The sequence below is a fragment of the Strigops habroptila genome, chromosome 2, assembly GCF_004027225.2.
Source record: "Strigops habroptila isolate Jane chromosome 2, bStrHab1.2.pri, whole genome shotgun sequence".
Lineage (NCBI taxonomy): Eukaryota > Metazoa > Chordata > Aves > Psittaciformes > Psittacidae > Strigops > Strigops habroptila.
The window spans coordinates 12,558,582-12,574,405 of record NC_044278.2 but is presented as its reverse complement, the minus strand read 5'-3'; the positions used below and the strand labels follow the sequence as shown (position 1 = coordinate 12,574,405).

The 15,824-nt window shown below is 50.3% G+C and overlaps 1 protein-coding gene across 2 annotated transcripts; it reads right to left on the bottom strand.

Moving 5' to 3' along the window:
* Positions 1–919: 919 nt before the first annotated feature.
* Positions 920–14,372, bottom strand: POPDC2 (popeye domain containing 2). Of its 2 annotated transcripts, none has more exons than XM_030471681.1 (4): positions 12,254–14,372; positions 9,834–9,942; positions 5,368–5,869; positions 920–1,370 (listed from the first exon to the last, which is right to left on the bottom strand). In XM_030471681.1, the coding sequence occupies exons 1-3, from the start codon at positions 12,796–12,798 to the stop codon at positions 5,414–5,416; spliced, it is 1,110 nt and encodes a 369-aa protein (XP_030327541.1). In that variant the 5' UTR covers positions 12,799–14,372; the 3' UTR covers positions 920–1,370; positions 5,368–5,413. The 2 variants fall into 2 exon arrangements, with proteins under 2 accessions (XP_030327541.1, XP_030327542.1); XM_030471682.2 differs by having other exon boundaries at positions 1,200–1,370; positions 5,506–5,869.
* Positions 14,373–15,824: the final 1,452 nt, after the last annotated feature.

Below are 15,824 nucleotides of genomic sequence, written 5' to 3'. Positions count from 1 at the left end.
TCTCACCCAGCTGAAACTCGCAAGATATGCAAACCGATCTCTGGGCCACAGCCCCTGTGCGAGCAGCACAAGGCAGGTAGGGCTGCCTCCACCAGCCCAGGGCTGACATAAAGCCAGCCCCACACACAGAATGGCCGTGTCCCCACACATCTGTGCCAAGAGACACAAAGAACACCCTGCCCTGAGTGTGCTGATGGAGAGACTGATGGTCCTCACTCCTTCCCTGGATATCTGCCCTGGAGAGGCTCCTACCCTCACCGCCCAGCTTGGCTGCACCAGGCTCTGTGGGACAGTGGATTCCTCCACCAGCACTGCCATCTCCAAATCCCTGACAGAGGAGATGGCTGGGGAAGCTCATCAGCCAAAGCCCGTTGCAGCTGAACCCAAAGAGGCTGCTTCTCCATGCTATTTTCATCTAACATATTGCACTTCTTGCCAGTGGCTGCTCTCACCAGAGGTGTTTTGTACTCACTCATTTCTTCACTCAGTATGTGCACCCTGAGGTCATCCCCTGCCGAGCACACACACTCAAAAATAAGGGGGGGTAGACAGACACACACAGATTCAGGCTCTCCTTCTTGCCTACACCTGCCCCCGTCTCAATTCCTCCCCTTTGTTACTTCATATGAATTGACTCAAGCAACCAACCATTCACCAGAAGTCGATAACTTCTTTGAGAAGTGGTGTTTGTCATAAATGAGAAATCCTAACCCCTGGAAAAGTAATTTCTGGTCTTACTAGAGTGGATGCCCAGTGAGGTGCATGATATCAAATCTCCGTATCATGCTCTCCATTGCAAGCCCATTACCAAAACCATCAGGCAGCCCATCTTCCCCTGTCATTTCCCTCTGTGCCTTAAGATCACCTCAAGCTTTTCAAAGAGTGTCACCTCCCTCTCCAAATCCTCAAACACCAGTAGTTTCATCTCTGACTTTAATGAGAATCATTAAATCAAAGGGAACACAGATTCTGTGAGCAGGCTGGTACCGCTTGCAGCGGTACCGGTGTACCTTGGTATCAGAGCTGCCGACACACCTCAGAGATGCAGGACTTGAAAACAAACTGTGGAAGCACACTGGGGCAGGCAGCTCTGGTGAACAACCATGGGGTGGGAGGTGCTGGAGTGTCACACTGCAGTCTCATGCGTGTAATTCATGTGCTCCTGAGTGTACATGTCTGCAGGCAGACGTCTCTGTGCGTGCTAAAGGTGTCTCTCTGGTCAGAAACCTGTGTGAGCATACGGTCCTTTGGAGAGGCTTCGGGATCAAAACAGCTTGTTGTTCCCTAGAGTTCGGGCGTCTGAGTGGGAGCCAGAGGGGCTCGTCCTTTGCAGAGAGGGTGAGGAGAACTCCGGAGGAGGTTTCCAGATGCTGCAGAGAGAAGGAAGAGAGGAGGGAGGAAAAGGGCAGGGAGGGAAGGGAAGAGAGAGAGGGAAAGAGCACGCCATTATTATCACAGGAATAAATCTTACTTCCAAATTTTCCCAAGACACAAACCTCATGGAGCCCACCATTACCTGTCTTTCTCCTCTTCCCTCCTAAATCAGCACACAAAATGATTCTTCAACATGTGATGTATCAGAAAATGGGGCTATGCACCCATCCTCAGACAGCAAATCCAGCTTCCTCCAAAGCACCTTCTGTGGTATCAGTGAAACAAACCCCACAGGTCCTTTGATTTTGCTCTCAAAGCAGGTGTAAAATGATTCCTGCTAACTTAGAGTTAACAAGCTACAGGCCATCAAGCATCCCTCCCTCCATCCACCTCCTCACCAGGTAGAAAGCCAGCCCCAAGATAAATCCATGCAAAAATAGCACTTGACAGCAGCAAACTAGAACAAATGCAATATGAAAAGAAGAAAAAAGCAGGTGGCTTTTGCTTGGTTGAATTTTCATGCAAGGAATAAAGCTTAGTTTGCTATGGAGCATTGAGCTGTACAGCAGTACACTGTTCAAGCAAATTTTGAACAGAACCTTTACCTGCCCCTTTCAAACAGGCAGCCTGTAAGTTATTGAAACCTCTCTCTTCCTCAGAGAAACCATGTGCTCATCAGTATGGTATCACCGTCTTGCTCATAAGCAGACTAGAAACTCTTTCCAAGAACCTAGATTATAAGAATAATAGGCCAATATATGTCCCAGGAATATTTTCTTCTGCATAACTTTTGCAGCACTTTGGGCATTCAAGAATTGCCACCTGCATGTGGTATTGCAAGGTGGCCACTGCAGTGCCAGAAAATGGAAAGGAATGTGATCTATAGAAGCACTTCAGCACAGGGAATTTTAAGAGCTGGAAGTTGATTACCCAGGTTGGAAGCTGCTGGGGAAGGAGATGAGGGCATAGACCAGGGGGGAAGCCCTAGGGGAGCTCTGTTCTCTGGGACTGCAGCTGTCACTTACTTCAAACGACACTGCAGGGAATATCCCTGTTTGTTATGGACGTTTTCACCACTTCCAAGGGAAAAGTTATGAAAGTGCTTTCCCTGGGCCATGGTAGACCTGCTCAGATCATCCGCTGAGCTGCAGCACGTGCCTGGCCAGAAGGGGAAACTGCAGCCTCTCTGTACCACTGATTTTTGTGGTTAGGCACCCAAGTCACTGTGGAATACTCTCTGGATGTGAGAACTGCTGTTGTGCTGCTGGGGCCTACAAGGATGCTGGAGAGGGACTCTTCATCAGGGACTGCAGCGATAGGGCAAGGGGTGATGGGTTTAAACTGAGACAGGGGAAGTTAAGGCTAGATATAAGGAAGAAGTTCTTTACTGTGAGGGTGGTGAGGCACTGGCACAGGTTGCCCAGAGAAGTGGTAAATGCTCCATCCCTGGCAGTGTTCAAGGCCAGGCTGGACAGAGCCTTGGGTGACATGGTCTAGTGTGAGGCGTCCCTGCCCGTGGCAGGGGGTTGGAACTGGATGATCTTAAGGTCCTTTCCAACCCAAACCATTCTCTGATTCTATGTGATGTGACTAGGATACCCAAGCAGAGTAACAAGGAAGCGCTTGTTCCACTGTTACAAACACTAAACAGTTCGCGTTTCCTTGCCTAATTACCTTTGAAATTAAAATACCACACTGGCTCTTGTCTCCAAGGAAGATCATCCTCCTCTCCCACCCCAAACACTGGCCTCCGAAACATGCAGGCTTTTATCACAGGTCTACTGCAAGTATCAGCACACCTTGATGTCACCTCACACACAAGATCTAGAAAAACAAAAGCTACCAGCTTCCAACATGTTTTAAAAGGGTTGTGTGAAAGAAAGAATAGCTTTGTGCTATGTGGCACAAGCTTGCCCTAACATACACACACGCACACACCTCTTGTGTGTATGTTCACAGGTTTGACTCATTACTAAAAATGGAAACAAAAAAACAAAAACCAAACAAAGCTGTGGTGTTCCTTGCCTCCTTCCTTCTTAAACTGCACCTCACATTCCAGTTTTACTGAGCTTGATCAGCTAGGAGAATTCTGCCAGTGACCTGAGAATGGACACCCTTTGAGCAAAGCACAAAGTAACTTCACCACGTTTACAATACAATCTGCGTTCATTTTTGACTGCATGTATCCAACAGACACGCCTGACAGGGATGCTTGTCTCATAACTGACTCTTGCCTCTCTAAGTAAGGACTGTAAAAAAGCTAAGCTGCAAATCCCTCTCTCCAGCCATGTACCAGCAAGACCAGGGACTTCACATTCCTGCAACCTCTACGCTAGAAAAAAATCATCTTTTTCTCTCTGTGCCTCCTTTTTTTTAAAACAGATGAGCAAACAAATGAAGAAAACCCGAAGTGAAACTCTCGCCAGCTTTGTATCTGATTTGAGCAAAACCAAACTTGTTTTTTCCTGGCCAGTTTTTCGTATCCCAGGTTTTAAGTTAGGAGGCACGGAAGCAGTGCAGGAACAGGCACGTGACTCAACTCAAAGCAGAACTGTACAAAACAGGAAGATCTTCCATTTCCGCTTTCAAAAGAATAGAAACTGATGAAACAGGGAGAAGAGCCTTTTCCAGCAGAAGCCTACTGCGGACAGCAAGTGCAGTCTGACCCAGGCAGCCTTACACGGAGAGCACCGACGAGGGCCGGTCCCGTTGCCGTCACAGCAGCAAGGCTTGCGCACAAGCATCACAGGGTAGGGAAGATGACTGCAGGAAGTCAGTGTGTCCTGCTACCCGCTCCCTGCTGGTGAGTCCACAGCCCCAGCATTTGCAGCTCAGAAGCAGATCCAGGGAAGTGCCAGGGTGTGATGGTGCACCATGTTCATAGGTGCCTGCACCCAGCCCTGCAACTTCCTCCCTGCCACGCAGGCCCAACTGGGACATATATAGTGGTCACTTCTAGGACAGAAATCCCTGTCCCAGGCCTGGCGTCTGGCTGCTGGATGCCAGAAAGCAGCTATTATGGGGTGGCAGTAGGTCTGTAGCTGGCTAAAAGTAATGGAGTGTGGAATTTCTCTCTAGGCCACTTGGATCTGAATTTCAAGCACAAGCCACCCTCTTGCCTATTTCTGTTTGCCTGCATCGCTCCTCTACCCTCACATCCACCAGGCCAGGGAATTTTCCCTTGCAGAGTAAAGAGCGGGCATTTTGGAAGAGAGCATCTCATTCCCACTCAGCAGAAAGCAGAGTTTGGGGTATGTTAAAACTATTTTTAGCCTGTCAGTCCACTCAGAGAAATTGCAGGCAAGAGCTGTGCCACAGGCAGTGGTAGAGCTCAGCACCCTGAAAAGACAGGGCAGTCTTTTCAACACCTCACTGATCTGACTGAGATGCTCAGCAGACACAAGGGCAGAGCAAACATGGGGATGCGCTGTGGTGGGCAGGAGGAGGAAGGACTCTGAGCTTTCTCCCCCTGCCCAGACTGAGCACTTGCAGGGTGAACAGCAGCTCCTTGCTCTTTACTCCTCGTAAACCCTGGAGCTGTTTCTACCCCTGTCAGCATCTCCTGGGTTGTTTGCTCTTTCATCTGTAGACATCTTCCTCAGCTCAATACTGATGTGTCTCTAGACACAGCTCTACCTGATGGCAAGCCAGGTCAAGCCCTGTGGGGTCTCTGTAGGCACTCATGTACCACCCGCCAGCCTGGGCACCATTTCAGTTTCTCTGCCTCTCCTTTCTCTGATGGAAGAGCTTCCTATGGCCAGATTACGGGCCCTTCCACCCCACGGTGTAGCTGGAGTCAAACCTCTACCCTGCTGCTTTTCCTTGAGACAATCCCAGCACTCGAGCCCACCTCCCGGGATTTCCTGGGGCAGGAGGCAAAAAACGGCTACAGACCAGCAAACCCATGGCAAAAAAGGATGAGAGGCAGAGGCTGCTGCTCTGCCTGGGCAGCTGCATCCCGGGAAGGACTTGCTTCCACAAGCGGGTACTTACGCGGGGGTCCCACACAGGGTGAGGCGTGCCCATGCCGGGAGTGCCCTCATTTCATATACTCCCCTTCGCTCACATAGTCCATAAAAGACCCCGGCAACTCAGCAAAATCTTCCAAGACAAGACTGGTGGAATCCTCACCCAGCAGGTCACTGTCAGGCCGGGATGGACGGGGCCGAGGAGCCGGTCGCGGCAGCGGTGGCTGCGGAGGGGGCTCAGAGCCATCAGCCTGGCCAGAGGCAGGCGATGACTCCTCGCAGTCCTCCGATTCCCCCTCGGAGGAGGCTGGCCCGAGGACATGGTACAGGCTGGGCAAGCGGATGTCAAAGTGGAGGCCAAACTTGGCAAAGAGCTTCTCATTGAGGGAGTAGAGCTTCTCCGAGATGTCGTAGCCCAGGTGGGAGGAGAAGAGCCGGGCAATGTAGCGGTCCTTCCTCAGGAGGAGATACAGCTTCTTCCTCGGCCAGGTGATGAAGCTGCAGTCAGTCTCAGCCGTCAGCGTGACCTGAGGGAAGGAGCAGAATAAGCCCCGTTGTCTGGATGGGGGGAACCCACCTTGGAGCTGCATGCTTCTCTCCAGTGAAGGCCCCCAGCCCCTTCAATGCCTGCTCTCCTTGCTGACGGTGGGGCTGGAGAGCCAGATCATCCAACCTGGTCAGATACATCCTCGCTTACCTGTTTGCCTCCCCAAGAAGCCTGAGGACAGGTTTTCCTATGCAATTAGTGGCATGCCCTTGCTTAACCTAGCCACATGGCTGGCTAAATATCACTCTCTCGCTTTCAAATCATGCTCCCTGTTGACACCTGAGTGATACAACTGAAATGAGCAGGGCAGCACAGACTGGGTCTGGAGCACAAGTGTGATGAGGAACGGCTGAGAGACCTGGGGGGGTTTAGTCTGGAGAAGAGAAGGCTCAGGGGAGACCTTATTGCTCTCTGCAGCTACCTGACAGGAGGATGGAGTCAGGAGGTGGCTGGTCTCTGCTCCCAAGTAACAAGCATCAGGGTAAGAGGAAACGGCCTCAAGCTGCACCAGGGGAGGTTTAGGCTGGATATCAGGAACAGTTCCTTCCCGAAAGGGTGCTCAGGCATTGCAACAGGCTGCCCAGGGCAGCGCTGAAGTCACCGTCCCTGCAAGTGTTCACACACCGTGTAGACGAGGCCCTCAGTGACATGGGTTAGTGGTGGCCTTGGCAGAGCTGGGGAACAGTTGGACTGCATGATCTTAAAGGTCTTTTCCAACCTGGTTGATTCTATGATTCTATGATGTCCTCATCCCTCCACAGACAGGCTGCAGAAGGGGTGTTCTGCATGCCCAGCCAGTCCAAGTCGCCAGCCCTGTGGCAGGCTGCCAGCCCATCCTGAAGCTGGATTGCACAACCCCTGTGCTGAGAAGGCCCTGGGAGTGGGAAGGGCCGCCTGGAATGCTTGCCTAGTCACGCTGCACCAGAAGGACAGCCTGTCTCCCCAGCTTTGTTGGGCACTGTAGGGCTGGATGGCTTTGAAGGACGTGTGGCACAGCTCAGTGAGAGGGGTTTACTGTGTCTGCATTTAGGTAGGGAGCTCACCTGAGGCTTTGTTGGGTTGATGTTAGAGAATATTTCATTTTGCTTTGGGTTTTGCCAGTGCAAACAGAGCGATTTTTCCCCCTAGCTGTAAGACCAGACTATTAATAATAAAAACCATTATAGAATACATGAGTATATTGTTATATATAAATACAATAATAATGATAATAACAATAATAGATAAAAAAGACAGGGAGGGTCAAGCTGCTTCGGGCTAAAGAAGAACATCCGAGTGTAATGAAGACACCAACATGCGAACAAGTGCCAGAGCCAAAATATCCCAGGGGCTCCCTTTCACCCTGTATCAGGGGTCTCCTTGGCCAGCCACCATGGCAGAGGGCCACTGGGAAGCTCAACACGGCCTGGCTGCATGTGTGTGTCCTTGGGTTTGATATTTAAAGCCACTGCCAGGCGAGCAGCTGCCTTATGAAAGAAATATAAGAGATAAAACCTGAGAACTTTCCCGGGCTGAGGTGAGCAAGAAGAAGGGTCACACGGAAACTGAAGTGACCAGATTCTCATTTTCCTAACCAACTTCTGGCACAGCAGTCGAAAGCCTCCACTTCTCATGAGAGATTGAGATGTAATAAGAAAACCTGCCTCCTAATCAGGACAGCAGGGCAGATTCCACTCGTGATTCCCCTCGACACAAGTGCTCTGGCATTGGCAGAGCCCATAATTCAGTCTTCTGGGGAAAAGTGCCAGCCCTGAAACCCAACTCCTTCGGGCTCTGGGATCCAGCAGTTCTGTGGGAAGAACACATAGCCAGAACAGAAAGCTCAAGGAAACCGGCTCTCCTTGTAGACCACATCAAGTTTCTGCCATTTTTTGATGTGTTCAGGATTGAAACTGCTCAATCCAGACAGCCATGGGGTAAACTTGGGCAAGAAAAATCTCCCATGTGCTCCTCCAGCAAAGTCCCAGAGTCAAATATGCACTTTTGTAACCAAATGATTGTGATGCTAGGAATAAGGGTTGAGATATACCACAGAGTATTAGTACTTACTCAGGTAAGAGGGACTAGTGGGTTAAACAGCTGCCAAAAGCACCGCATCACCATGGCTAAGCATGGCCATCAAAAGTAATGTCCTGTCAGGAACATGGGCTGGTCAAGTCTCAGATGCTGAATGCTGGTCTCACACAGGCTGCTACTTCTTCAAAGAATCCCACACTAGTTCATGTCGGAAGGGACCTTAAAGCTCATCCAGCTCCAACCCCCTGCCACAGGCAGTGACACCTCCCACTAGAGCAGGTTGCTCCAAGCCCCTGTGTCCAACCTGGCCTTGAACACTGCCAGGGATGGGGCAGCCACAGCTTCTCTGGGCACCCTGTGCCAGTGCCTCAGCACCCTCACAGGGAACAACTTCTGCCTGAGATCTCATCTCAGTCTCCCCTCTGGCAGGTTAAAGCCATTTCCCCATCAGTAATGCTCCTCAGTGAGCAGCCGCGGGTTTGGGGCATTTCCAGCACATGGCTGCAGCCTCTCCCCACCAAGGGCTCTGCCTCCCCATCCTGGTGCCAGGCAGAGCCGACCTCCCTGACCAGCCCTGTCTCACAGAGCAGGAGAAGAGCCAAAAGCGTGGTGCTGGCAGGGCTGGTGCAGCCTGGCACCAGCTTGGTCCTGAGCTGTCTCATGCACTACCGATAAAGACACTCAGGAGGTTTGGGAACATTCAGTTCCACGGAAATTAGCTCAGAAAACGCTGTGGAGGTCTTTGCAGCTTGCGTGCCATCAGACAGCCATTTCCCTCCCAGGAGCACCAGGCAGCCATTGGTCTCTCTGCTCAACTCTGAGGCACATACAGTCCAGGAGCTAGCAGCAATCTGCTGCTGGATTTAAGCCCTGTGCAAAACATGAGACACGCTCACCCCTAGCACAGCCATGCTGTTGTTGCCCTCTCTACCCCATTATCTTAGATCGACATCACTATTTCTGCTCACAAGCTGTAGCCCTGTGACACAGTTGCACCACCAGTCATCTCCTGCAACTGCTCCTCTTGCAAGGCCATCATCACTGGCGATGGCAAAGCTTTCAAGAGCAACCACCATGACCCTTTTGTACATGGGACAAATTCAGACCTGAGGAAAGCAGGTTCAGAGAGCTGCCCTGGTTTAACCAAGTCAGAACGTGGCTGCCCTCATGAGAAAGCCTCACTGTTCTCTCATGACTGTGCCATGCTCACAAGGGATTAGCAAAACCCCTCCTCATATATCCTAACTGATTTATTCTACATAAACATCCTGACAGGGATCAGCCTGTCTTAGAATGCGAGTTAAAGGCAGAGAGATATGGGCTTAAGTAACCTCCTCCAGAAGGAAAGACAAACAAATACTGTGGGGTGTTGACAGCAAGAGCAAAATCCTTTCAATTGTGCAAATCAGAATTGGTCTGACCTCTCAGCACGGGATTCTTCTGCTCAGAAAGAACCATATTCGGGTGTGAATCATCCTTTCTGCCTCTCCACCGAAACACATCACCATCAGAAACTTCTGTGAGGAAGAGGATATTTATGGGTTTACATCACTGCTGCATATTGCAGTGGCTGCCATCTGATGCTGGAACGATGCAGCCTGCTAGCAGTGTGCAGGGCAAATGCATCAACACAGGTACTAGGGAATGCTGTAATGGAAGAGAGCCAGCAATCCAGCATCTCATCTCCCTGCTAAACTAGAAGGAGCACCATGCTCCACCATCCTGGCTGTCAGCTGATAGGAGCATGCACTGAGCTCTTCGGAGGAAGGTAGGAATCAAGGTAACACAACTGATCACACCATACTGTGCTGGCCAACCCACGAGGAAGGGGAGGAAAGCATTTGTGATTAGCTTTGAATTGCATCATGAGCCCCCTCCATCCCCTTCTCAGACACACAAAGAAGCAGCAAGGAGCAAAGCTGGGTTACCTGGAAAGTTCCTTCCTCAGAGGGTCGCAGCGACTCCCATTCTGGAGAGTCCAGGAACTGGTACGGAAAGACGTAGTGAAGGAATTGTCCGTCCTGGCTCACTCGGACCCTGCAGAGAGGACAGGCTTAGGCCACAAAGGAGATGTCACACAAACCTCATCAGCTCACACAACATGCAGGCAGCCAGTCCCACCAGGGAGGAAAAGACTTCTCCTTATCTCATGTGTGTCTCATACCCTCTCCAGGACAGCTGTAGATGCTCCAGTCTATGAGGCTGTCGCTCCTTTCTCTGTGGGAAAGGATATTTGCTGCCACTTCCCCATATTCCTTCTGTTTTCCATTTCGTAGTACAAAGCCAGCCCTCACGGGTGCAATGCTTGGTCCTAAACCAGCCCTTCTCACTCTGCAAGACTGCTGCTGCTTTTCAGGTACTTGTAAGCCAACCTGGGGCTCTTTGTGCTTGCACCTTCTTCCTGTCCCCAGGGTTGCACGAAGACGTTCCCTGACTTGATGCTGTTACACCCAGAATCCCCAAAAATCACACTGGTCATCATTCCTGACAGATCACACTGCCAGCTCACAGTTTGCTGCACATTACCATTCAATCTCTCTTGGTGTCCCAAGTATCCCTTTCCCCTACTTCTGCTACAATTGCCTACCAATGTCAAGGTCAAACCCGCACCCAGCCCTGGTGTGGGAGCAGAGAAGAGCTGCACAGGCCTGGGACAATGGCAGGGCATTCTGGAGCTCTGTTCATAGGTCTGCACCACCAGATCTGGGGCCTATTGCCTTCCTGTCACCATGTTCCCCTGTTGTACAATGCACAAAGGCAACTCAGCAAGAGCAATTCAGAAGTTACAAGGCTCAGTTCACTGCTGGCTTCCAGTCAGCTGGGAGTGCTGCCTGGAAGGGTCAGGGATCAAAAGGCACATTTCTTGATCCAGGCACATTCTGCATTTCCAAGCCCCCCTTGTCTTGCTATTGTTCAATTTCAGAGGGGGCATCTTAATAGCAATGCTCTGCTAGGTCAGCAAGGACCACACAAGGCAACAGAGTGGATACCAGGAAATGCAAATCCAATCCTGTCTCCATAGAGCATCCTGTACCAGCCAAGATACACACTTCCCACTGCAAAAGAGCAGAACAGCTACCCCACCAGCACCAACTTACTTTCCATTGCAGCACCTTCATGCCCACAGAGCAGCATCAGATTATCCAGCGGAGGGCAAGACAGCACAGACTCTTCCCACTGACATTATTTGCAGATAAGTAAACGTCAGAGCAAGATGCTCAGCACAGACGTTTGGTAAGGGGAAAGACACCTCATGGAAACACACATACCCCATTTTCTCCCAGTGCTTTGCCATTCAGCACTGGCCAGTGGTGCCAGGATGCTCTTAACACATCCTAGAAATGGGACAAACACCAAAAAAAGGAAGGACAAGCCTTCCTTACACATCCCCTCACCAGAGAGGATGGACCACCACAGTAAAACGTAAATCCTAGGGTGATGCTGGGTTTGTCTTCCTAAAGGAAAATCCTTATGAAACACACCTCCTACAGCTCAGCACTGCTCCCATTTACAGATCTCCTTCCTTTCCCACTCTCACTTGACATTCAGTGCCAAGTGCCTGGCAGCAGCTGGGAAGCCAATATCATTACTATTTGTATGCATTTGGGTTTTGCACATCATGAAGAGAAATGCTCGTAAAGGCATGCCACAGGGTCTCCGGGGAACAAATGCCAGTACTTACTCAGCACAGTTCACTCAATAATCAAATCCCCGGTGTGACTATCTAGAGGTCCTCCTCAGTGATCCAGAGGAAGGAACATCATGAATGCATGACAGCACAGGGAAAGAAAGAGGCCTGGTGAGGTGGGATCCACCACAGGAAAGCGTGCTCTCTTTTGACAAAATGACCCTCAAAGTGAGACATTTCAGAGCTCTGAGGGTTGAGGTGATGTGAACAGGGGTGGGACCTCTCCCTGAACACTGCTGTCTGGGGCAGCAGGTGGACTCAGCATACTCCGTGCACAGCCGTTCACATCACAGAGGTGTGTCTGGTACCCCCAGAGACCACAGGTCCAGACGCACTGCCTTCCTGCCTTGAGAAACACTCTCTCACAGCCAGTCTGCTCCCACCAGAAATGAGATAACTTTAAAATGGCAGAGAAAGAGGTACAGATTCCCCAGCAGTATCACAGCACGGCTGAGCTGGGTGCTTCACTGCACATAGCCCAATTCTGCAAACCATTCCCTGAAATACTCACATTGTCCCCCTTCCCAACAGATGCACATCTCAAAGCCATTTCAGAGGAAGGAAGCAATCCTCACCCCAGTTTCTACAGCGGGTGAAACCACAACAAAAAGCCATGGCACTTTGCTGCCAGACTTTGCTCAGGAACAGGAGAGCCTTTACCTGCCAGACAGCAGCAACGAGAGGCGGTCAATGGGCGTCTTGCCCTCCACCGCGTAATTCTGGTCTCTGACGAGCGACTGGACTTGCTCTTCACAGCACTTTACAATTTCTTTGTAGACTTCCAGGGGCACCTGCAAGGGCAGGTACATGGTCTTGTAGAGGAGGTTAAACTCTTCAGGGATGGTGTCTCTGCGGAGCCGGTAAGCCAGGTGAGCCAGCTGAAGCAAGCAGGCGAGGACGAGCAGCATGTTCCAGATGAAGATATCCAGCCCGCAGGCGCCCAGCCAGCCCCACAGAGCATAGCAGAAGTAACCTGGGGCCAGGAGGCCAAAGATATAGAGGGACCCAAAGATGCCACTTCCCCCCATGTAACCCAGGAGGACAATGCAGCTGGCCAGATGATAGGCTGCCCCCTCCAAAATGTCCTTCCAGGCATCACACACCGGAGGCTGGAGAAGAGCCTGGTCCCAAGAGAGGCTGCTTGCACTCATCCTTCCCCACTCTCCACCCTCCCCGGCTGTCCTGCGCTCAAAATGAATTGTCATACACAAAGGGTGCTGCAGAGGTCTGAAACCAGAGCTGCTGTTCCTCCTCCTCCTCTTGAGCACCAGCTGGTCCCACAGCAGCACGCTTCAGAGTGACATGGTAAAATGCTGCTGAACGTTTCTGCGCCCAAAAAAAAATCCCAAAAGGGCTCGTTGCTCTTTGTGTCTCACAGACTGGCGGCTGGCCCCCTCCTTAGCCACAGCACTGAGAAAAGAAACTTGCAAACAGGAGGCCAAAAGAGCTCAGTAAAAGAAAGAGTAGAGGCCATTAGCTGGAAAACTCACGAACAGGACAGAGATCTTGCACTCGCTGCTCTCTCGCCTGCCCTCCGGCGAATGGAAATAGCGACCGTGAGGGAGCAGCAGAGGGAGCTGGTGTTGAGTGTGGAATGTGTATCACTTGGCAGCGGAAAGGAGAGAGACCCCAAATGGATAACCATGTTTGGAATTGAAATCCAAGGAGCAAAAGCAGCGAGGAGAACAGAGAGCAAGCATGCAGCCGCTACTTAACATAACTCAGGCACCCAGATAAGCCCGGTGCAGCGCGAGGAGGGGAAAGGAGAGGGGAAAACAACCAGCTTATCGCAGCAAGCTCCGGCCACACATGGGGCTCCCCACCGCTCTGTGCTCCTGCAAGAGAGCGACTTTCACCCAGCACAAAAAAGGAAAAAGGTCACCCCCTTCTCCTGCTGTGGCTTGCAGTACTTGGCAAAACAGAGAGGCTGGTTCTCAAGAAATGCTTTCCAGGCATGGCAGCAGAGCCTCCTCCTTGCCCCAGGGAGCTCCATCTCATGTGGCGTTTTGGACCAAGGGGCACAAGGTAAAGCTCTGCACAAGCAGACAGTTGTGGTTGCAAGGATAAAGCTACGGTAAATGAGCCATTGGGACCCAGCTTCATCTATCACGGAGACTATCCTGCCTACAACTTTGAGAGTGTAACGCTTGGAAGCATGTTTTGTGAGGAAACCCTAGTTGAGGGAGGATTCTTCCACCCCACAGATAACAGGCTCTGTGGTGAAAGCATCCTCGGGAAACGTCATCTCACATTTTTATTTCTTCGTAACTATTTCAGACCTTCATTCAATGTGAAAAGCAAACAATTTCCAATTTGGTAACCCAGGACACAGGCGTGAGGGACCTGCCGAGTCCAGTCCACCATGGTCAGCTACAGAAAAGATGCATAAATGCAATTTCTTCCCTGCTTCGAGTAACACGTTGTCAGTCGTACAGGCAGGATCTGCCCTGTTGCCTGGAAGCAGTTACATTTCAGGCATTGACGCAACCTGCACGGTCAGTGAGCAGTGTGAAGTCAGCCTGCATGGGTCAGTGGAGTAGAGATAAGGTTTCAAGGGTGGTCATGTTTCAGGCCGAGCTTGCAGCTGCCCTGCCTAACATGCCATTCCCACTGGCACCATTCACTTAAAGACACACTAATCGCCTCTTCTACTAATAGTGCTCTGGAATAACACTGTCTACTGGGCAAGGCTGAAGCAATGCTTTATGGCAGCCTAAAAGAATTCATCACGTTCTCGGGCAGTATAATCTACCTCTACAATGATTAGTCCACATGCAACACAGAGTGGTACTACTCCTAGGAACAGCAAAAGCTGTGCCATCTTGACAGGTTGCCATGTGGAAAGAAGACAAATTAAGCTTTGCACAGAGGGTGAGTACAATCCACTCATAAAGATGCTTTCTGTTAAGGGTCAAATGAAACAGGGAACCTTTTCCCCAGTGGTCCCTTATAAGTGAAGAAATCAATCCTACAGACTGAAGCAGAACAAGGCTCAGCTGCAAGAGGCATGAGGAAATGAAGAACCTAATTTGTCTTGACCTTCGCTGCAAAGAGGAAAGGATGATCTTATAGCTGAAGCCCTACAATAAAAATCTTGGGAGCCAAGTTCTAGTTTTCATACCATTGCCATGTACTTGCTAGATAATCTCAACAACAACTTGTCTACCTTTAAGCTTCTGAAAAAAGATCAATATTATAAGGGGTCCTCTTTCTGAGATAGGCTGACATTTGATATAATGGGGAGGTGGGATATCAAGACCGGGAACACTCAGATACTTCACATAAGACCTCTGAGACAAAACTGAACTGCTGTGAACAGCAGTGTAGAACAACATTAAGAGGAAGCATTCTGAGAAGCAACATTGCAATTTCTCCCCCCTTTCCATACTACCAAGAAACTTTTGCAACAACACCAAAGAAAGAGACCAAAAAAAAAAGTTACTAATTTCACTCCCCAGGTAAATTCCTGAGCTAGAAAATACTCTGGAACACAACTTTAACAACTTGTTAGGACAAAGAAGGCACTTCCTCTGGCATCTTTCAGAAGACAGAGAGTGGTGCTCCAGTAACCCCAGAGGCACGTGCTGGGGCCGGAGTGCTGCCAGGGATGAGGACAGCCTGCTGTGACCTCCCTACAGAAGGCAGACAGGAAGCTTTAGACCCACAGCAGTAACAGCACCAAGCTCCCATTGGAAACCATACAGCTTTTCTGCTGGGGCCGAGCGTGACCTTGCAGAGAGAATGCTATAGCCTTTTAAAAGGTAGATCTCTGAGCACACAGGAGAGATTGATTTAGGTGTTTTCAGGCCCAGCTTCTTTCAAAAGAAAGATTTGTAAAGTGGTTGAACCACCAAGGCTCAAATCTTCCTTTCTTCCTCGAGAGTTCCATGGCCATACAGTCTCCACAGTGCTTTCAGTTTTCCACCCAGCACGAGTTCAAAAAGCTCTTTATTTTCCAAAGAGAAACTTTATTTTCATGCCTTGCCTTAAATTAGAACACATGCTTTCCCTCCAGGGAAGCTGGGGTTCATTCCAGATGAGTCTTCAAATGCCGATACCAGTTCAAGGGGGAAAGCCGCACAAGTATTAAAAGGGAGGTACCAAGGCTCAAAACAGTTTGCCATCAAGAGAGCAAGTGCACAGAAAACACCTAAGCAGATTAACACTCTTCCCTGGAAGAAGGCACATAGGCATTACAGCAAAATGAGTCTGTGAAGAAATAAAATAGACA